This window comes from Rutilus rutilus (assembly GCF_951802725.1).
Source record: "Rutilus rutilus genome assembly, chromosome: 2".
Lineage (NCBI taxonomy): Eukaryota > Metazoa > Chordata > Actinopteri > Cypriniformes > Leuciscidae > Rutilus > Rutilus rutilus.
Genome location: NC_140210.1, coordinates 47,438,315 through 47,462,051, shown reverse-complemented (window position 1 = coordinate 47,462,051; position 23,737 = coordinate 47,438,315). Strand labels below are relative to the sequence as shown.

General features: G+C 41.4%; 1 protein-coding gene across 2 annotated transcripts; it reads right to left on the bottom strand.

The window, feature by feature from the left end:
- Nucleotides 1-2,902: 2,902 nt before the first annotated feature.
- On the bottom strand, nt 2,903-10,535 carry LOC311285827 (CD209 antigen-like protein 2). Of its 2 annotated transcripts, XM_084401633.1 has the most exons (6): nt 10,291-10,535; nt 9,803-9,907; nt 9,597-9,718; nt 9,423-9,526; nt 8,959-9,079; nt 4,101-4,255 (listed from the first exon to the last, which is right to left on the bottom strand). In XM_084401633.1, the coding sequence occupies exons 1-6, from the start codon at nt 10,391-10,393 to the stop codon at nt 4,232-4,234; spliced, it is 579 nt and encodes a 192-aa protein (XP_084257759.1). In that variant the 5' UTR covers nt 10,394-10,535; the 3' UTR covers nt 4,101-4,231. The 2 variants fall into 2 exon arrangements, with proteins under 2 accessions (XP_084257760.1, XP_084257759.1); XM_084401634.1 differs by lacking the exons at nt 8,959-9,079; nt 9,423-9,526; nt 9,597-9,718; nt 9,803-9,907; nt 10,291-10,535 and adding exons at nt 2,903-3,430; nt 3,774-3,877; nt 3,948-4,069; nt 4,639-4,890 and having other exon boundaries at nt 4,151-4,255.
- Between the last annotated feature and the right edge of the window lie 13,202 nt (nt 10,536-23,737).

The window sequence follows — 23,737 nt, the reverse complement described above, 5'->3', positions numbered from 1 at the left end:
TTCGTAATATTCCAATACTTTGGCCCAAGTCCTTCTTTAAACACCTTGATTCGATTGTTCTTCATTTTCTATGGAACTACAAGGGTCACAGAATAAAAAAAATACACCTTTGTAAACCTAAACATGAGGGGGGGTTGGCCCTTCCAGATTTTCGCCTTTATTATTGGGCCACTCACTTACAAGTTTTTGCACTATGGTTGGAACAGTCAGCTAATGCCCCAGAATGGCTTCAGATGGAGCGGGATTATTGCCATCCCTATGATCTTGGAGCAGTGTTGCTTTCTCCAGTGATATTAGACCAAACTGTAGTTAATGGTTTCGTCATAAAAAGTCAGTTACGTATTTGGAGACAGATAAGAGATTACCTTAATATAAAATCACTCTCCCTCTTAATCCCGATCGCAAATAATCCATCATTTCCTCCTTCGAGGTTGGATTCAACCTTTAATCAATGGAAGGAACTGGGTATATGCACAGTCAAGGACCTTTATTTGGATGGGGCGTTAGCTTCCTTTACGCAACTACAACAGAAATACAACCTTCCAAAAAATAATTTTTTCAGATTTTTACAGATAAGGAATTACTTGCGTACACATAATGTCGCCCTGGATGAGGTCCCGCCCTCAATCAGTGATGATTGTCTCACTCAGTTTAGAGGAAATAAAAATCAGTTATCTTTGATTTATGGAAAGTTACAAGCAGCTACTTCTCCCTCTACAAGCCTGATTAGAGAGGAATGGGAGCGAGAGATGGGGATTGGAATCTCTGAAGAGATTTGGCAGAATGGTTTAGAGGATATTGATAAACAATCGGTCAATACAAGATTATGCCTCATTCAATTTAAGGTCTTACATAGATTACATTTCTCAAAAAAGAAATTACATAGGATTTTTCCCAATGTCTCGCCTCTTTGTGACAAGTGCAAGTCAGAAGATGCTGATTTAGCTCATAGTTTTATTTTCTGCCATAAAATACAGGGATTCTGGTGTGAGGTTTTTAAAATGCTTTCAGATGTACTTAATGTAAACTTGGAACCAGACCCAGTGCTCATTATATTAGGACATTCTAACCATATATATTCGTTGAACAGTGCTCAACAGAAATTTCTCACATATTGTCTGATAACAGCCAAGAAACAGTTACTACTGTTTTGGAAAAAGGTTTACCCTCCTGATGCTAAATTATGGCTTGAGGAACTGACGTTTACTCTACACCTGGAACGAACTAGATACCTTTGGAAAGGCAACATCGGACAATTCCACAAGATTTGGGACCCTTTTATCTGCTACCTCAATAGGAATGTTACTCCTTAATGCAATGTATTGTAGGCTGTCTTAAGTGCTGTGTATTAATGTCACGGGATTATATATTAACAGGCGGGGGATGGGGTGTTGGTTATAGTTGTATTTGTTTTTATTATTATTTTTTTTATTATTATTATTATTTTTATATTTTTTTTGCATATAAGAAAATTAATCCTGGAACCTGTAATTATTTCAAGGTCATTTGTTGTTTGAATAAAAAACCCATTTGACAAAAAAAAAAAAGTGACAGTGACAAGTGCTGCGTTTTACCCAATGGCCCTGTACCAAATAACACTTCATATGCGCTTTCGGTCTTGTGGACTTAAAATGGCTGCCGTGTGCGCCTGTCCTTTAAGTCCATGAGACCGTATGGGTGTGACATTTGTCATGTTAGGTTTCAGAAGGGTGCTTCTTTACGGTTGATATGCAACCTTGATGCACACTTTTTCCGAGCCAGAAATGAAGCAAGCTCCACATTAGACTTCTTCCCGACAGTCAAAGCGGCGTAACTGTCGTAAAGAAGAGATAGGATCCAAATGCGAACATAAAGTCAGAGTTTATTGAGAGAGAGCAAAATAATAGTTCTTCAAAACAGGAACACAGGATGCTTGCAGATTATGCAGATGAAAAGTCTTTAGAAAGGTAAACAGAACAGACTCCGTAGAATTATCCTCCAAACGGGTCAGCTACTCTCTCACAACTCTCGCTCGTAGGCAGAAGTGCAGCAGAAAGTGAGGGAGATCGGCCGGTAGACCACAGACCTCTCGTCTCCTCGTACAGAGCGGTGGCAATGCATAGACAACAGCACAGGGCGTTCGTCAACAGCGGGAGAGCTGAACACAGTGTAGAACAGATGATTAGTAGAGAGAGAATTAAATTGGCTGACCTGCACCAGACTGTAGACAGGACTTGGACACGACAAGACAAGACAAGACAGATACAGCAGGGTCTGAGAAATGCCACTTGCATGATACACTCACGAAATAATCTGGCAAATGACAAAGATAACAGAGAACATTAAATAGCTAGCGGGGCTAGAGGAAAGAACAGGTGAAAGGAATCAGCGCGATCACAGCTAATGAAAATCAGCTGAAGAGGGAAGAAGGGAAAAGAGGGAAAGTGACCAGCAGAGGGGGGAAAAGGAAAGGAAAAGCCCGAGAAAAGAACCAGACTCATGACAGTAACGTCACGAAAGTGTGGACTCATGGAAGACCGAGAGTTTTTAGGGTGCCATTTAGGATAGGGCCAAAGTTTAACAGTTTTCAACTGTTACCAAAAAAATAAAATAATGATCGCCAGCGAACTTGTGAAATATTATTATGGCACATAGTGCATTAAAATGCATGTCATTAGTTTGCACAAAGCGTTCAAATGTTTTACGCACCATTTACACATGGTAGGGGAGCAGTTTTTCTAACATTTTGAAAATTCACGACTGCTTTACAAACTATTTACACAAAAATGTGTTCTGCTTGTGTTTCATGAATGAGGCCCTTTGATATTTCTTTACAAGCTTTTCAGACATTGGCAATGAAACAGCAATTACATGAAATAAAAACAAAAATGAAGTTTACTATGGTAATAATGGTTATTATTTTACCATTTTATTGAAAATGAAAGTAACACAACATAAAAGCAGTTTCACAGACACTCAATATCAGAATAATAGGGTAAATCAGAGCAATCTGGGACACTTTAGACTTCTACATTTTACGGTGATTTTCAGCTCAACACTTCAGACTAACAAACGAGATGCATGATAACATCCAGAAGAAGTTCTAATTAACAGCTGCTTATAATGGAGCAAGACATGAACACATCAGATGTAAAGTGTGCAGCATTACATTACACATGAAAGCAGTTAATGCTTGATGAATTCAACTTGCATTGGTTTAAAAGACGGGACTCTTAATAATGAATTATGTGATCACTATTGAATGATTCCATAAGGTAACACAAGTTTAAGCATGAAAAAACAGGATGATCCCTATTTCTCACAAATCCCTTTTTTCTTCTCAGAGCATTTGAGATCATTCCAGTTGTTCATGGTGTGTTTTCCAGGATTCAGTTCAATACAGTCCTCATGTGCAGCATTATAGTTATTCGGCTCACCATCAGCCCAAAACCTGAATAAAATGTGTCCGATTTTTAATTATTCATAACCTCAACTAAACAACAAACAATTTATGAATGTCACACGCAACAAATACATAAATCATAAATATCTCACCACTGCATTTCTAGAGTAAACATAAAGCAGAAGTGAAAGTGCAGAAAAGTAAAAGAGGATTTTTTTAAAGTAGAATTTATTTATAGGGACCGCCTTTTGTGGTTTTGCTGCTTGTGTTTGTGGAAAAGCTGTCATCAGCAATTTTCTGGAGGTTTAGATGTTCTTACTTTTAAAATGGGAATTAAAAAGACTAAAATAAATAAATACACATGAATTTATGTAAGTATTTTTGCACTTACCCTTGTTTCAGTGGTGAATTATCCACCCATTTCATGATCCCCTCGTTCTCAGTATCAGACAAACCAATCCACACACTCTCCTTGATGAATGATGTTATGTGCCTCTTTGTGTGAATAAAGACAGGAATAAGTGTGATTCCTCTCATTCATTAACAGTCACTCACACAATCTCACCTGCTTCTCTTCAGTGTTGATAATGACCAGATCAGCTCCTCTCTCTCTGCAGTACTGCCTGCTGTCAGACCAGCTCATCGGCTTACTGGACATAAACAAGCCATCTGGACCCCACAGAAATCCTGAAAGAAACACAACTTGTTCAAACAGTATACATAAAAGAAAAAAACTGAAAAAAAGAAAGAAATTTATGTACAACTAACCTCGTTTAGAAGAGCACTGAAAGTGCTGCAGTGTGACGGCTGCAATCAGAAGAAGACAAAGGATCCCGAGACACACTGTGATCAACACCAAAGACCTGCTTCCTCCTGACAAAACACAGATATCAATGAATGCACTCCATTGTCAGTTCTGTCATGACACGACAACAGCAAATGAACAAGGCAAGTATTTGAATGTTGAGCAAAAAGCTTATTGGCTACAGATACAGCAGGAACCAATCAGCTGTGCCCTGTAGAGATAATGTCATCGCAAGCAGATTGAGTTATGGACCATATAGAGTTTCATCACAGAACTTTGTGTATAAGGTTTTGTAAGTAAAATATTTTACTACTGTAAATTAAAGAACATATGCTGAAAAAAGTAAGAATATAAAATAATTATTTGTCAATACATTGACTATTGGTCTTGGAAACCAATGATTGAAATCTAACAGTTCTCATTTCATGACCCCAAATTAAACTCTGCTTACTGCACTTTCGGGCTCTTCCTTCATCCTGGCAGTGTCTTTGAGGTCCAGATGTGTCCATAATATTTCTGCGATTAGAATTTTCATAGTAGCCGTCAAATTCCATTATTTGTTCTTGTGTCTTGCAGTGCGTCTAGACAGATGAGCTGTGGCTCTCAGAATGATGTCTACTTTTAATAGTCCACCTTATATAGTGCTAAATTTACACAGGAAGTGATTTCATTTGACATTTGCCTTTAATGTGAATATATGGCCTTCAATGTAAATATAGACTTACTAAAACTCTCCTCAGACCCAAACTCTATGACCATATCATCTTGTACATCCAACCACATGTGGTGAGCAAAATCCCCATCTTGGCTGGTACAAATGCATATTCTTTCCAGATCAGAAAAAGTCACTCATTAGTCGAAACTTCTCATTTGTCAATTGGTAGTCACCGAACCTGTTTTCGTAGAGTTGTCCTCATTTTAATTATCTTCACTCTTCTACACAATGGAAATGGAAATTAGAAAAATGTTGGATCTGTGCCTTTGTAACAGGCTTTTTCTTAAAATGTTTTATACTGCCTCAAGTGACTTTCTGAGAGATAAACAGATTAATTAAGCTAGAATTACAATTCCTGCAAGTCCACAAGTTCTTGAATAGACTGTCCACTGTGTGAGAATGATCTTTAGCCCCCTCTAGTGTATAAACATAAGCACACTTTCTATCATTCAGCTTTAACCGTGTTTCTTTTATGAGACACATGAAGTCCTTTTCATTTCTTAAACTGTTTTATTTTTAGTTGCAATACTGTGGTGCTCAGTGACAGAGAGGATGATGATCAGAAGAACAGAGACGTTGAATGGATGCCTTGTGTATCCAATAGATGAATAGATGTGTACATCTATTCATCTATTACTCTTTAAAAACCTAGATAGCAACATATTATAGTTTCGGCCCAGATCCGGACCACATCTGGGCTGTGTGGAATCCAAGTGTACCAGATGTGGGCCGGATCTGGCCAACACTATGTTGCTGTCTGGGAATAACCTATTATAGAGGTAGAGTGGGGGGAAACGCCTCCCACCTGTTTTTCCCAAAATAACCACTAGAGGGAGTCAAGATGCATTTTTACTGTTGCTATGCACTACGTTGACAACGGGGATATACACATCTCCATGGAGAAGAGCTGACACCAGCAACATATTTGAAGAGAAGAGGATTACATGGTAGTGCTATAATTTTAAGAAATTAGTAAACAAGTGTTTAAGAGAATATTGTTCTACAGGATATCACAGTGATGTATGATAGATGAATATGAAGTCTGTAGTTTGAGAGCATATGTTATTTATAAGGAATATAATTATATTTTAAAAAATAAAATGTATTTTTTTAAAGTCATAGCTTGTGGAGTAAATCGGCCCCTACGCTGAGGGGTAAAACGCCCACCAGGGGGCATAGTTTCTCTCTATCATAATTACTATAATAACATAATTCTCTCTATCAAATCCTTTGTTTTACACTTACTGCAATATAACTAGGTGGTAAAATCAAAATATTTGAACAAAACATGAAAAAATTACCTCAAGTGAGCATTAGCTAGCTAGCACAGTTAGCTCACTGTTTAAAGGTGGTTAGGTGACCCAATGATAAAACATAGTGGCTTTTAATGCATTTATTGAATATATTTCACTACATAAATATACTAATTTATAAGTCTAATATTAGGGTTTTCTGTTTGTCTTGGTGATAGTGGTGAACAAATACATCAATTATCAACCCCATATAGGCCTAGTGTAGAAATCTCATCCTCATATATATTTTTTTCTCTCCTTATAGATGCGGACATATAAAAGAAAAAGTAACCGTGATGCTTATACAGAGCAAGCTCTACAAAATGCCCTCAGAGCTATTGAAGAGGGAACTGCTTTGAAAGCTGCAGCCCATCAAATTGAAGTCCCCACAAAGACCTTGAGGCGGCATAGGGATAAGAACGTTTTGGAGCCTGGATTGTTTAGGCTGCAAAACAGTTTTTACGTCATCTTTCGAGCTCCAGTTAACTGATCACATTCAATCAATGGAGAGAGCATTGTTTGGGCTTTCAACGATGGATGTAAGGAGGCTGGCCTATGACCTGGCAGAGAGGTTAGGCTTGAACCATTGTTTTAATTCAGAGCGCAAGATGGCAGGAAAAGACTGGTTTTATCATTTTCTAAGGAGACAAGGAACCCTGTCTGTCAGGACTCCACAGGTGACGAGTATATCTAGAGAGCTTACTATAATTTGCCTTCCAGTCACTTGAAGTTGGTCATTTAATTTGTATTACAACCTCTATTACTGTTAGGCTACTGTCATTGACATCATCATCATCTTCATCATCTTATTCATCACTAAATTGTGTGTTTGTATGGGTGTGTGTGTGTGTGTGTGTGTGTGTGTGTGTGTGTGTGTGTGTGTGTGTGTGTGTGTGTGTGTTCTTTTGACCCAAAAACATGTGCTATTAAGCTATATGTACTACAAAGCAACATATTATAGTTTCGGCCCAGATCCGGACCACATCTGGGCCGTGTGGAATCCAAGTGTACCAGATGTGGGCCGGATCTGGCCGACACTATGTTGCTGTCTGGGAAACTACAACAAAACAATCAACAGCCCAAAAATTTGCCAAAATAAGAAACAACAAATTACTGACTGACTTAAATTACTGACTTCATAAATGTAGCATTTCCTCTTTAGAATCCAACACATGTACAATTAAACCCATTTATTTCCTACGGAAATATAAATACTGTTCATGCAAGACAAAAATGTATCTCAACAAGACAACTTGAATTATTCTATTTATATTCTACGTAAATTCGAAATCTCCCGCCATATCTTTCAAACTAACACTCAGTGTCACATGCTCATAAATGGTGATTTCCTCAAAGTGAGCATGTACCCTTCACTAACAGTCCTGAGAGAGGCACTTTGTATAACCACTAGAGGGAGTCAAGATGCATTTTTACTGTTGCTATGCACTACGTTGACAACGGGGATATACACATCTCCATGGAGAAGAGCTGACACCAGCAACATATTTGAAGAGAAGAGGATTACATGGTAGTGCTATAATTTTAAGAAATTAGTAAACAAGTGTTTAAGAGAATATTGTTCTACAGGATATCACAGTGATGTATGATAGATGAATATGAAGTCTGTAGTTTGAGAGCATATGTTATTTATAAGGAATATAATTATATTTTAAAAAATAAAATGTATTTTTTTAAAGTCATAGCTTGTGGAGTAAATCGGCCCCTACGCTGAGGGGTAAAACGCCCACCAGGGGGCATAGTTTCTCTCTATCATAATTACTATAATAACATAATTCTCTCTATCAAATCCTTTGTTTTACACTTACTGCAATATAACTAGGTGGTAAAATCAAAATATTTGAACAAAACATGAAAAAATTACCTCAAGTGAGCATTAGCTAGCTAGCACAGTTAGCTCACTGTTTAAAGGTGGTTAGGTGACCCAATGATAAAACATAGTGGCTTTTAATGCATTTATTGAATATATTTCACTACATAAATATACTAATTTATAAGTCTAATATTAGGGTTTTCTGTTTGTCTTGGTGATAGTGGTGAACAAATACATTTGAGAGAGGTACTTTGTGGTTTCGTTGCTCACTTTCAGTTTCGTTTGGAACAAGTGTTATTCAAGTGGCGTCGATCAGGCAGTAAATGTAAGAACGAAATATGAAAAAAATATATAATAATTACCTTTCGTAGTAATGTTATTGACCATTTTATTATATTTACATTATATTGATCATTTAAAGAGAAAACAATTCAAATCAAAAGTTTCAAAGGCATACAACAGCATAATACGGTGAATTATTGCAATCTGGGACACTTCAGACTTCTGTAGTTTATTGCTCATGATAAAAGCTAGAATAAGATCATATTAACAGCAACATAGTGTCGGCCCAGATCTGGTACACGTGTATTCCACACAGATGTGGGCCGGATCTGGGCCGACACTATGTTGCTGTCTGAGAAGACATGAACACAATAGAGGTTTACCCAATCTGATGTTATATGTTTATTAAAGCAATAGAATTTTTTGGACAGTTTTACATTTTTCTTTTATGCATTTCAATTTGTGATTTTTTAAAATATTATAGAAGATTATTAAATTAAATTAAAACCAGTTTGAATAAAATTAAATTAGCAGATTGGTTTAAAAGATAGGAACCTCAATCAGAAATTTTATAATCACAATAAGATTGATTCCGTAAAATAATACAATTAAAAATATGAAAATAGAGGATTAACCCTATTTCTCACAAACCCCTTTCCTCTTCTGAGAGCATGGTTGATCATTCCAGTTCTGGATGGAGTCTGAAGGATTCAGATCAATACAGTCCTCGTCTCCACCATGATAGTTATTCGGCTCACCATCAGCCCAAAACCTGAATAAAATGTGTCCGATTTTTAATTATTCATAACCTCAACTAAACAACAAACAATTTATGAATGTCACACTCAACAAATACATAAATCATAAATATCTCACCACTGCATTTCTAGAGTAAACATAAAGCAGAAGTGAAAGTGCAGAAAAGTAAAAGAGGATTTTTTTTAAGTAGAATTTATTTATAGGGACCGCCTTTTGTGGTTTTGCTGCTTGTGTTTGTGGAAAAGCTGTCATCAGCAATTTTCTGGAGGTTTAGATGTTCTTATTTTTAAAATGGGAATTAAAAAGACTAAAATAAATAAATACACATGAATTTCTGTGAGTATTTTTGCACTTACCCTTGTTTCAGTGGTGAATTATCCACCCATTTCATGACCCCCTCGTTCTCAGTATCAGACAAACCAATCCACACTTTCTCCTTGATGAATGATGTTATGTGCCTCTTTGTGTGAATAAAGACAGGAATAAGTGTGATTCCTCTCATTCATTAACAGTCACTCACACAATCTCACCTGCTTCTCTTCAGTGTTGATAATGACCAGATCAGCTCCTCGATCTCTGCAGTACTGCCTGCTGTCAGACCAGCTCATCGGCTCACTGGACATAAACAAGCCATCTGGACCCCACAGAAATCCTAAAAGAAACACAACTTGTTCAAACAGTACACATAAAAGAAAAAAAACTGGAAAAAAAAGAAAGAAATGTACGTACAACTAACCTCGTTTAGAAGAGCACTGAAAGTGCTGCAGTGTGACGGCTGCAATCAGAAGAAGACAAAGGATCCCGAGACACACTGTGATCAACACCAAAGACCTGCTTCCTCCTGACAAAACACAGATATCAATGAATGCACTCCATTGTCTGTTCTGTCATGACACGACAACAGCAAATGAACAAGGCAAGTATTTGAATGTTGAGCAAAAAGCTTATTGGCTACAGATACAGCAGGAACCAATCAGCTGTGCCCTGTAGAGATAATGTCATCGCAAGCAGATTGAGTTATGGACCATATAGAGTTTCATCACAGAACTTTGTGTATAAGGTTTTGTAAGTAAAATATTTTACTACTGTAAATTAAAGAACATATGCTGAAAAAAGTAAGAATATAAAATAATTATTTGTCAATACATTGACTATTGGTCTTGGAAACCAATGATTGAAATCTAACAGTTCTCATTTCATGACCCCAAATTAAACTCTGCTTACTGCACTTTCGGGCTCTTCCTTCATCCTGGCAGTGTCTTTGAGGTCCAGGTGTGTCCATAATATTTCTGCGATTAGAATTTTCATAGTAGCCGTCAAATTCCATTATTTGTTCTTGTGTCTTGCAGTGCGTCTAGACAGATGAGCTGTGGCTCTCAGAATGATGACTACTTTTAATAGTCCACCTTATATAGTGCTAAATTTACACAGGAAGTGATTTCATTTGACATTTGCCTTTAATGTGAATATATGGCCTTCAATGTAAATATAGACTTACTAAAACTCTCCTCAGACCCAAACTCTATGACCGTATCATCTTGTACATCCAACCACATGTGGTGAGCAAAATCCCCATCAAAATGGATTCTTTCCAGATCAGAAAAAGTCACTCATTAGTCGAAACTTCTCTATTCCTCTCTGTTTTCATAGAGTTGTCCTCATTTTAATTATCTTCACTCTTCTACACAATGGAAATGGAAATTAGAAAAATGTTGGATCTGTGCCTTTGTAACAGGCTTTTTCTTAAAATGTTTTATACTGCCTCGAGTGACTTTCTGAGAGATAAACAGATTAATTAAGCTAGAATTACAATTCCTGCAAGTCCACAAGTTCTTGAATAGACTGTCCACTGTGTGAGAATGATCTTTAGCCCCCTCTAGTGTATAAACATAAGCACATTTCTATCATTCAGCTTTAACCGTGTTTCTTTTTTGTGACACATGAAGTCCTTTTCATTTCTTAAACTGTTTTATTTTTAGTTGCAATACTGTGGTGCTCAGTGACAGAGAGGATGATGATGATCAGAAGAACAGAGACATTGAATGGATGCCTTCATGTGTACATCTATTCATCTATTACTCTTTAAAAACCTAGACAGCAACATATTATAGTTTCGGCCCAGATCCGGACCACATCTGGGCTGTGTGGAATCCAAGTGTACCAGATGTGGGCCGGATCTGGCCAACACTATGTTGCTGTCTGGGAATAACCTATTATAGAGGTAGAGTGGGGGGGAAACGCCTCCCACCTGTTTTTCCCAAAATAACCACTAGAGGGAGTCAAGATGCATTTTTACTGTTGCTATGCACTACGTTGACAACGGGGATATACACATCTCCATGGAGAAGAGCTGACACCAGCAACGTATTTGAAGAGAAGAGGATTACATGGTAAGTGCTTTTCAGATATTAAGTGTTTAAGAGAATATTGTTCTGCAGGATATCACAGTGATGTATGATAGATGAATAGTGAAGTCTGTAGTTTGAGAGCATATGTTATTTATAAGGAATATAATTATATTTAAAAAAATAAAAAACATTTTTTTAAAGTCATAGCTTGTGGAGTAAATCGGCCCCTACGCTGAGAGGTAAAACGCCCACCAGGGGGCATAGTTTCTCTCTATCATAATTACCATAATAACATATTTCTCTCTATCAAATCCTTTGTTTTACACTTACTGCAGTATAACTAGGTGGTAAAATCAAAATATTTGAACAAAACATGGAAAAATTACCTCAAGTGAGCATTAGCTAGCTTGCTTGCTAACACAGTTAGCTCACTGTTTGAAGGTGGTTAGGTGACCCGATGATAAAACATAGTGGCTTTTAATGAATTTATTGAATATATTTCACTACATAAATATACAAATTTATAAGTTTAGTTTATTAGGGTTGTCTTGGTGATAGTGGTGAACAAATACATCAATTATCAACCCCATATAGGCCTAGTGTAGAAATCTCATCCTCATATATATTTTTTCTCTCCTTATAGATGCGGACATATAAAAGAAAAAGTAACTGTGATGCTTATACAGAGCAAGCTCTACAAAATGCCCTCAGAGTTATTGAAGAGGGAACTGCTTTGAAAGCTGCAGCCCATCAATTTGTAGTCCCCCCACACAGCAAAATCCCCAGTGTTAAATTAACACTCCTCAGTGTACATATGTGTCCACACTACAGAGTGTTAAAATTAACACTGAAGCAGTGTTGAAGTTAATGAGATAATTAAGTTAACACTGAAGCAGTGTTGAAGTTAATGAGATAATTAAGTGATTAATTAAGTGATGATTGGTCATTAGTGGTGACACCTGATGATAACAAGCAGACTCACTGAAGGAAAGAGAAACACAAGAACTACTGACTTCGAGCCATTATTGCACTTATTATTTTACCAGTTTGACTTTATTTCTTTCATACATCTACATACGGTCTTATTTAGATTTAACAGAAGTTTAGATGGTAATGTTTTATGGAATGTTTCGTTTCATGTCACCATTATGGTGGTCAGTGTTTGCTTTAGTTGGGCTCTTGACCCTTTACTTTTTAACATTAGTATTTCTCTGGCTGCTCCAACTCTGTGTTTATAAAGCATATGTGTTGTGGCAAGAGAAACTATGACTTTAGCTGTGTTTTCTGAAAGCATCGCAAGCCTAATTTGATTGTATAGACCATTTGTTGCAGTTGGTCTGCGTTCAAGTTAGGTTTAAGATGCTTTTGGAAATGCAGCCCTGGTTATGTTTTGATGATGACATTCCTAGTGACATGATTCAATGATGTTACCCATCATTATAAACTGATTATCCAAATGTTTTATTAATTTTTCACTACAGTAGTTATTTCCAGCAATGTTTTAATGATCTGAAAGTTTTAAAAATCACACACAGACATCAAGAATCTACATATGAATCTCAACAATGGTGACAATCAAACAAATGCTTAATGTTGCAGTGCATGATGGGAGCCACCAATCAGAACGCATCAATGGCTCACATCATGCATTGCAGCATGAATAAATTATGCAGCTGAATTGTCCTGTAATTTTCATTGTTTTTTCTGTTTGCTTTTATTTTGTTATTGTTTTGTTCTGACTTTAGTAGCTTGTTTTGTGATGTTCAGAGTTGATCTGTTTGTTACTAGTTTGTTTATTGACACCATTGTTGAGATTCATATGCTGATTCTTGATGTCTGTGTGTTTAAACACAATAAGTTTTTTGCACAAAGTATTTTCAAAAATGTTCGTATTTCTGTTGGATCTCAGACTGTAGAATCTCAGAGCTACAATCACCAATACTAAAACAAGACATCAAGCATAATAGTCAAAGATTTAGACTCTGAATGACATCAGTGAATCAGGACACTACATGATGATAATGTCTTTATCATCAAAACATATTGTGAGTAGGTCATGTTCTCTTACGAGAGGTTCTCTCGTATTGCGTAAGCTAGCTTACGCTGCGGGAAAGTCTCCTTTCTCGAGATACTGAAGCCAAAAATTATCCTTAATTTTTTAAATCTTGTCAACGCAGTGCGGCAGCCTGCAGACCTAGGGCAGGCGAATCGCGTGCCCATTGGCTGCTCTGTGGCAACTGCAGCAGCCTATGGCTGAGCCTTGCGCGTGACGTCACGTCCAATGAGCGCGCTTGGCGCGCTTGATGCGTCACAGCCCGTCATTAGGGGTGTGGCTTAGCGTATATAGGCAAGGTACAGAGGCTGCTTCGCTGATTTCTGTCTCTTCAGCGAAGCTCTTCGCATCGCTGATCTCCGAGGAAGCCGCCGTCGAATCAAGCGACCAGCACGCCGTTTTTTGTTGCAAATGCCTCGCTCATCCTGTGGCTCGTGCAGAGCCGCGCTCAGCGACGGAGACCGCCACGTGGTGTGCGCTCTCTGCCTGGGCTTCTATGACAGCTGAGCGCTCGCCGGAGCCCCTCCCGCGAGCCTCGCTATTTCCTTCTCCCCACCTCCCGACGCGCAGCGGCCGGTTCGCCCGCACTGCCGTCGCCTCAGGGGATGAAGCAGACAGCGCTGTTTTCTTAGACAGCTGCTTTCTCCCCTCTGTCAAGCCGCGCAAACGGCGCCGCTCACAAGGGATGTCAGAAACGGACGGTCTCGGGCTATAGCTTCCTTTACGTTACAAGAAAGCTACCCCCCGGACGACGCACGCCCCTCCCTGCGCTCTCCCCCTCTGTTCGAGCCGCGCAAACGCGCCGCTCACAAGGGATGTCAGGAGTAGACGGTCACGGGCTGGCTTCCTTTACGTTATAAGAAAGCTACCCCGCGTCTCGGTCGCGCGCGTCACTCTCCGGCCACCTCCGTTTCTCACACATTTCTCAGTCCCCTCCTAAGCTCAGGCGACTAGAAATATCAATATTGCAGTAAACGAGCCTGTTTTATTACACGCACGCCTGCAAACATACGATGTCATAGCACATGATGACATCTTCCCGCTCTCTCTCCCTTGTTCGAGCCGCGCAACTGCGCCGTTCTCAAGGGACATCAGAGCGGACGTCACGAGCACCGGCGATAAGAGGAAGAGAGAGTGTTTTCGTCCTCGTATATTCTCAGTCCCCTCCAAGTTCAGGCGGCTGGAAATACTATACTGCAGTAACGAGCCTGTTTTATTACACGCGCGCGTCTGCAAACAAACGCCGAAACGAAACATCGCTCGGTCATATGCTCGCACTAACTAAAAGTTTATGTGTGCTCCTGTGGCTCAGTGGCAGAGCATTGGACTTCCACACGGGAGTCCTGTGTTCGAATCCTGCTCTGGCGGCAGATAAATATTTTTTTCTGCTGGCTTCTCCGAGCTCGCGGCCAGCTTTCTCACATACAGAAAGCGAACCCGTATCCCGCAGGATGGTGCTTGAGTATTTATGAGCGTCTAAACTTATGAGCCATCAAAGCTTCTCGCTCTATCAGTTTCCTATTACACCGATGGTGTTATACGTGTAGAAAATGTGCCCACTCCCACGTGCTCACTGCTACACACAAACACGGTCTCCTCGGTAACGTCCACAGAGCGCACTCTCTTAAAGCGGTCACACGCCGCTTGAGTACTAAGTGTAGGAAATGTGCCCACAACTCTGTGCTCACACCTACCCGTTGCTCGCTCTGCCACTCAGTTACCCCGGGTTGCAGATCCTCTAAAGCTCACTACATTCCAGCTCTAGCCGAAGATAAGTGTAGAAAATGTGCCCACTCTCATGTGCTCACTGCTTCACACAAACACGGTCCCCATGGTAACGCGCTCAGAGCGCTCTCTCTCTTAAAGCGGACACGCGCCGCTCGAGTATTAAGTGTAGTAAATGTGCCCACAACTCTGTGCTCACACATACCCGCTGCTCGCTCTGCCATTCAGTTACCTCGGGTTACAGACCCTCTAAAGCCCCGAAACACTCCGGCTCCGGCCGAGGGTGTCATAAGTGTAGAAATGTGCCCACTCCCATGTGCTCACTGCTTCGCACAAACACGGTCCCCATGGTTACGCGCTCAGAGCGCTCTCTCATAGGCGGACACTCACCGCTCGAGTATTAAGTGTAGTAAATGTGCCCACAACTCTGTGATCACACCTACCCGCTGCTCGAGTTGCAACGGCTCAGGCCGAGGGGATATTAAGTATAGAAAATGTGCCCACTCCCATGTGTTCACTGCTTCACACAACATGGTTCCCACGGTAATGCGCTCAGAGCGCTCTCATAAAGCGGAAACACGCCGCTCGAGTATTAAGTGTAGTAAATGTGCCCACAACTCTGTGCTCACACCTACTCGCTGCTCGCTCTGCCATACGGTTACCCCGGGTTACAGACCCTCTAAAGCTTCCAAAACACTGGCCGTGTTATAAGTGTAAACCCTGCGCCCGCTCACGAGCACGCGCACTCACTTTCAGACACTATATCCCCCACGCCGCTCTCGCGCCAGGGGTGTTTGACAGCAAAACGCGCTCCATCCTTCAGGACCGAGCTACTGAACGCTGTACAGCCGGCCAATCCCAATGGGCGCGCGCGCCGCCCCATCCTCTCTGATACAGGTTCTCCATCCCGCGCAGCGCGGCGATCTGAACCCAGAGACCATTCGACCCCTAGCTATGCGTGCAAAAGCATGGGAAGCTATTCAGGGCGCGTCAGAATGGGTGTTGAACACTACAAAACACGGCTATTCGCCTCAATTCGCTCGTCGCCCCCCGCGCTTCTAGCGCAGACGGAGACGAAAGTCGGTTTAGAAGCAGCGCATCTGCTTCGAGCAGAAATAGCGAAGCTGCTGCGCAAAGTGGCCATGGAACAGGTTCATCCTTCCTTGAGCGAGTCAGGCTTTTACAGCCGTTACTTCCTCGTTCCCAAGAAGGACGGAGCTTTAAGACCTATTTTAGATCTGAGACATCTGAACACGGCTCTCATGAGACGGCCGTTCAGGATGATTACAACCAGACAGATCCTTGCGCAGATCCGCCCAGGAGACTGGTTTATCTCTCTCGATCTGAAAGACGCGTATTTCCAGATCCAGATAACCCCCCGTCACAGGCCATTCTTGAGATTCGCCTTCGACGGTCGAGCTTATCAATACACAGTCCTGCCGTTCGGCCTGTCTTTAGCACACCGTACATTTACGAAATGCATGGACACGGCTCTCGCGCCCCTGAAAAGTCAGGGAATGCGAATTCTGAACTATCTGGACGACTGGCTTGTTATAGCGCAGTCAGAGACAGAACTTGTGTCTCACAGAACAGCGCTTCTCAGCCATCTGGAAGGTCTGGGTCTAGCGGTCAATTGGACCAAGAGCTCGCTCTCGCCCCGTCAGTCAATTTCCTTTCTCGGAATAGAACTGGACTCGGTGGCGATGACGGCCAGATTGTCGGAGCAGCGCGCGCGCCGCATCCGGCGCCTCGCCGCATCCTTCAAAGAAGGCAATCGGGTTCCTCTGAAAGCATTTCAGCGCATCCTGGGGCATATGGCCTCAGCTGCAGCAGTGCTTCAGTTGGGTTTACTGCGCATGCGCCCGCTTCAACGCTGGCTAAGAGCGCGCGTATCCCATCGAGCCTGGGCGACCGGTGGCTCGCTAATCAGAGTGACTCAGGGCTGTGTCTCAGCCCTGCAGCCCTGGCTAGCAGCTGAATGGTATCACACTGGAGTGATTATGGGAGTGATTTCACACCGGAAAGTTGTCTCAACAGACGCGTCCAACCTAGGTTGGGGAGCGCTCTTCGAAGGCAGACCGGTCTATGGCCGCTGGTCAGACCAGGAGAATCTCCTACACATAAACTGTCTAGAGATGCTCGCGGTCGAGAAAGCGCTCATGCACTTCCTCCTATTCCTCCATGGTCACCATGTTCTAGTCCGCACGGACAACACATCAGTAGTGGCCTATGTGAACCACCAGGGCGGTGTCAGATCAAAAAAAAAAAAAAAAAGCTCTGCGCCCTGACGGAACGCCTCCTCGTATGGGCTCAGCACTCTCGGCGCTCTCTGAGAGCATCGCATGTGCCTGGCCATCTGAACGAGGGCCCCGACAGACTGTCCAGGGACAACGTTCCCCTGGGGAGTGGTCTCTACACCTCCAAACAGTCCAGTCGCTGTGGCGCCGCTTTGGCAGAGCGAAAGTCGACCTCTTTGCGTCAAAAGACAACGCACACTGCCCAGTATTCTTTTCAAGAGCGAGGACGCGCTGGCCCAGACGTGGCCCAGCGGCCCGCTATATGCTTCTCCCCCGGTCTCTCTGCTGCCTCAGGTCATCGAGAGAGCCAGGAAAGCGCGCCACACAGTGCTCTTCATAGTGATTTACCAGAAGGGGTGATGAACACGATCATACAATCTAGAGCTCCCTCCACGAGGCGGCTCTACACGTCTAAATGGTCGGTGTTTAACAAATGGTGCACTGCCAGAGGGCTCGATCCACAGACATGTGGGGTCTCGCAAGTATTGTGCTTCCTTCAAGAGCTACTGGACGCGGGCAGGTCCCCCTCCACGCTCAAAGTCTATGTCACGGCCATTTCAGCGCTCTCTGTCTCAGAGCCGGGCCGCGCATTAGGAAGGAACGAGTTTGTCATCCGCTTCCTTAGAGGAGCGAGAAGGATGAACCCCCCGCGACCCCCTTCGGTTCCTATGTGGGATTTTTCACTGGTCTTAGACGCCCTGAAAGCACATCCCTTTGAACCCCTGGAAACTGTGGATATGAAATACCTCACGCTCAAAACCGTTTTTCTGATAGCACTGTCTTCAGTAAAACGTGTGGGAGACCTTCACGCGTTATCCACTAACGCTGCGTGCCTCGAGTTCGGACCCAATGACTCTAAAGTTATTCTCAGACCGAGGCATGGGTATGTCCCCAAAATTTTGGGCACTCCCTTCAGAGCGCAGGTCATTTCCCTTTCAGCCCTGCCGAATGCTGGCTGCGAGGCAGATAGTAATCTCCTCTGCCCAGTCAGGGCGCTGAGAAGCTATATTTCACGCTCCGCCGCCTTCAGGCGTTCAGAGCAGCTCTTTGTTTCGTTTGGTGGGCGCACCAAGGGTCTCGCCGCCTCGAAACACACCCTATCCAGATGTATAGTTGACGCTATCGCAGCTGCTTACGCATCTAAAAACCTGCAGTGCCCTTTGGGCATTCGGGCGCACTCCACCAGAGGCATGGCCTCATCGTGGGTGTGGTCCAGTGGGATTCCCATTCATGACATTTGTGCAGCGGCAGGCTGGGCCTCCCCTTCCACATTTGTTAGGTTTTACAACCTGGAAGTTCCCGCTTTGCAGGCCAAAGTGTTATCAGCCTAAGTCTCGCGTAGCCAGCCCACTGTCTGTGCGCGGGCTATGTTGCTGATTTAGCTCTACTGGTTGAGCTGCACTATGTGGAAAGTGTCAGTTGGACCGGCTGTGCCGCTCCCTGCCCCATATTATGTGCTTGTGTACTGTGGTATCTTGGCCGCCCAGCTCCACTTCGCGTTCCCTGGGCTCCCCATGGGATTCATTCAGGATGCTGGGCGCGCGCACGGCGTTGACAAGGGTGTTCCCGCAGCGTAAGCTAGCTTACGCAATACGAGAGAACCTCTCGTAAGAGAATGTACTCGGTTACTAACGTAACCTCTGTTCTCTCTAGAGAGGGAACGAGTATTGCGTAACCCGCCGTGCTCTCGCCACGAGCTCATTTCGCTTCATGCGACAGAAACCAGCGAAGCAGCCTCTGTACCTTGCCTATATACGCTAAGCCACACCCCTAATGACGGGCTGTGACGCATCAAGCGCGCCAAGCGCGCTCATTGGACGTGACGTCACGCGCAAGGCTCAGCCATAGGCTGCTGCAGTTGCCGCAGAGCAGCCAATGGGCACGCGATTCGCCTGCCCTAGGTCTGCAGGCTGCCGCACTGCGTTGACAAGATTTAAAAAATTAAGGATAATTTTTGGCTTCAGTATCTCGAGAAAGGAGACTTTCCCGCAGCGTAAGCTAGCTTACGCAATACTCGTTCCCTCTCTAGAGAGAACAGAGGTTATGTTAGTAACCGAGTACGTTTTTTCTTGCAGTAACAAATGTGCTTTATAAACACAATGTTGGAACAATCAGAGAAAAACTAATATTAACAAAATAAAAAGGGTCAAGAGCCCAACTAAAGAAAACACTGACCACCATAATGGTAACTTGAAAAGAAAAATTCCATAAAACATTACCGTCTAAACTTCTGTTGAATCTCAAGAACTTTTGTCGATGTATGACAGAAATAAAGTCAAACTGGTAATAATAAGTGCAACAATGTGTAATGACTCGAAGTCAGTTGTAGTTCTTGTGTTTCTCTTTTTTCTGTTCTTGTTTTTTCTCTTTCCGTCAATGATTCTGCTTATTAACATCAGGTGTCACCACTAATGGCCAATCATCACTTAATTAATCACTTAATTATCTCATTAACTTCAACACTGCTTCAGTGTTTACTTAATTATCTCATTAACTTCAACACTGCTTCAGTGTTAATTTTTAACACCCTGTAGTGTGGACACATATAAACACTGAGGAGTGTTAATTTAACACTGGGGATTTTGCTGTGTAGTGATGACCAAACATTTTCAGTAAAACATCAACATCTAAATCTCTTATTTCTCAATAAGAGCTTCTGTAGACGTCTGACAGATAAAAAGTCAGTCTGGTTAGTAATAAGTGAAGCTGGTAATGCTGTTTGTGGAGTTGTTTAATCCTCCTCTGCTGAGATCTTCAAAGATTTAATGTGCTGCCATGCATGTCACTTTTTTTTTTTTTTTGCGGTGCTTATTCCGACCAAAATTCAACATCTGTCTGACATTGTGTCGGCCCAGATCCGGCCCACATCTGGCACACGTGGAAAGATGATCTGGCCCACATGCAGCGTGGAATTACGGCACTTGGGTGGGCCACTCCTGTTTGCCAAATCTGGGCCACAAGCAGGCCATAGCAATGCCACATGTCAGCCAAGAGCAAAGAAATAAACCAGAACTGGACCTTATCTGAGCCACAAAATCTGTGTATATTAAATATGAAGTCATCTCAGCCTGTTAACAAAAAGAAACACTGAAAGAAAGAAGAGAACAGAAAAAAGAGACGAGCAGAAGCACAAGAACTACAACTGACTTCAGACACAGCCTCAGATGAAATCAACTGAAGAGAAAAGAAGACATTAAATCTGTGAAGATCTCAGCAGAGGAGGATTAAACAACTCCACAAACAGCATTACCAGCTTCACTTATTACTAACCAGACTGACTTTATTTCTGGCAGACGTCTACAGAAGTTTTATTGAGAATTAACAGAGGTTTAACTCTAATGTGTTTCATTTGAAGTCACCATAACAGTGAATAGTGTTTCCATTAGTTGGGCTCTTAACTCTTATTATATATTTTGTCATTTTTGGCCGCTGTGACAGTGTGTTTGTCAAACACATTTGCAGCAGCAAAGAAAGTTAAAGTGAAACGAGATCAGGTGATGATGGTTACCTGTTGATGGTTTTATAATCATCATGAAGTAACCTGTTTCACTGAGGTAATTTGAATCTAACAATTGTGTTGTACCAATAATATATTCTCATTACAAACCCTGTGTTACTGCAGCATGAGTTCCAGCAATATTATAACAATCAGTTAGAAGATTTTAACAAACATGAGCACGAAAAATTACTGTTCGATAACAAACACAGACATCAATAATCAACGTATGAATCTCAACAATGGTGACAATCTAAAGTACCTTGCTGCAATGCCTGCTGGGTACCATCATTGTACAAAACTCCCAGCATGCATTGCAACATGAATAAATTATGCAGCTGAATTGTCCTATTATTTTAATTCTAAATATGTGATTTTATTTTTTGCTGTTGTTTTTTTGTGACATTTAGTAGCTTTTCAGTGATGTTATGAATTAATCTGTTTATCTAAAAAATATATATATATTGTCACCCTTGTTGAGATTCATGTGCTGATTTTTGATATCTCTGTGTGTCACAGTGGATTCATTTTTCATGTTCGTTAAAATCTTCTAACTGATTGTTATAATATTGTTGAACCTCATGCTGCAGTAACACAGGGTTTGTGATGAAAATATATTATTGGTACAACACAATTGTTAGATTCAAATTACCTCAGTGAAGCAGTCTATTTCATGATGATTATAAAACCATCAACAGGTAACCATCATCACCTGATCTCGTTTCACTTTAGCTTTCTTTGCTGCTGCAAATGTGTTTAACAAACACACTGTCACAGCTGCCAAAAAAGACAAATGATATAATACGAGTTAAGAGCCCAACTAATGGAAACACTAATCACTGTTATGGTGACTTCAAATGAAACACATTAGAGTTAAACACCTGTTAATTCTCAATAAAAACTTTTGTAGACGTCTGACAGAAATAAAGTCAGTCTGGTTAGTAATAAGTGAAGCTGGTAATGCTGTTTGTGGAGTTGTTTAATGAAGTTGGAGCCTGACATCAAATGTTTAGACGTCAACCTAATTTTCATTTTCAACTAAAATGTTCAAATCCAATAACATTTATAGCTGGGGTGACCTCATATTGTGGCCATAAAATGAGCACACAGCGAGTGCGCTGTGAGGTTACACTTTTAGCTCACTGTGAACTCACATTGTGGTCATATGGAGAGATCACTGTGAGATCAACGTGTTGACTGGGATGACATCAAAATATCATCAAAATGACATCAGCAGAGGTCAAAATCTTGACATCAAATTGACATCGACACTTTGACGTCAATATGACTTTCATTTTTGACCTATTTCGTGACGTAATTTTGACATCAATGTTGATGTCATATTGATGTTAAATTGACATCAAATGCCCACTGGGGAGTCTCCCGCATGTTGATAGCGGCTCCCTGATGCCCGCAAATTAGTTAAAATCTCCCGGAATCAAGAGCGTGCGCACGGCAGAGAGAGTGAGCGAGAGACCTTGCGTGTGTATGTGTGCTAGTGTGCCTCACGAAGCGCATATAAGGACCCAACTAATCAATTGTCAGTGCGGGCGGGCTTTTATCTATACTCCCGAACCGAATTAATCAGAATTAACTTGAACTGCAAATCCAAAGGCACCTCCTATAAATACAATACTTTTCTGCACTCTCACTTCTGCACCTTTTAGCATATTCTTGAAACTTGCTGTTGTGAAAATGTGATTACTGTTGGCTCTTGCATATACAATGGTGGTCAAAATTGATGGCACCCCTGATAAATATGATAAAAAATAAATCTGCATTGTTTATCCTTTTGATCTTTCCTTCAAAAAATTCGCAAAAATCTAACCTTTCATTGAAGTAAAATAATTGAAATTGGGGGGTAAATCACATTATGAAATAAATGTTTTTCTCCAAAACACGCTGGCCATAATTGTTGGCACCCCTAGAATTTTTTATGAGAAAAATATCTCTGAAGTATATTCCCATTAATATTTACCTTGTTTAGCACACCAGGGGGACTAGGAACATGAAATTGTCCAGCTATGACTTCTTGTTTCACAGGAGTTTAAATATGAGGAAACACAAAGGCCAAATTCCCTTAATCATCCATCACAATGAGTAAAACCAAAGAATATAGTTCTGATGTGCAGCAAAAGATTGTTGAGCATCACAAAATAGAAAGTGGCTGTAAGAAAATATCTAAAGAATTGAAAATCCCCATTTTGACCATCAGGGCAATAATTAAGAAGTTATAATCAACTAAAGATGTTACGAATCTGCCTGGAAGAGGACGTGTGTCTATATTGTCTTAATGGACGGTGAGGAGGAGAGTTTGAGTGGCCAAAGACTCTTCAAGGATCACAGATGGAGAATTGCAGAGATTACTTGAGTCTTGGGGGTCAGAAAGCCTAAAAAAAAAAAAAAATCAAACAACCCCTACATCACCACATGTTGTTTGGGAGGGTTTCAAGAAAAATCCTCCTCGCTCCTCCAAAAATAAACTCCAGCATATTCAGTTGTCAGACACGACTGGATCTTCAAAAGGGACTGGATTCTGTGGTCAGATGAAACAAAAAAAAAAAGGGCTTTTTGGCAGCAAACCCAGCAGATGTGTTTGGTGCAAACAGGGATGAAGAGTCCCCCATGCCTACGGTTAAATACACTGCTGGATCTTATATGTTGTGGGCCTATTTATTTGCTGGAGATCCTGGACATCTTGTTCAGATACATGGTATTATGGATTCTAGCAAATACAAACAGATAAAAAATC

Bases quoted from the DNA above. Each gene is read 5' to 3' on its own strand.
- LOC311285827 (XM_084401633.1), bottom strand. From the start codon at position 10,393: ATGGAATTTGACGGCTACTATGAAAATTCTAATCGCAGAAATATTATG. The intron at 9,908-10,290 runs GTAAGCAGAGTT...GTGTTTTGTCAG, and splicing joins AGGAAGAGCCCGAAAGTGCA to GAGGAAGCAGGTCTTTGGTG. The intron at 9,719-9,802 runs GTTAGTTGTACG...TGTTTCTTTTAG, and splicing joins TCAGTGCTCTTCTAAACGAG to GATTTCTGTGGGGTCCAGAT.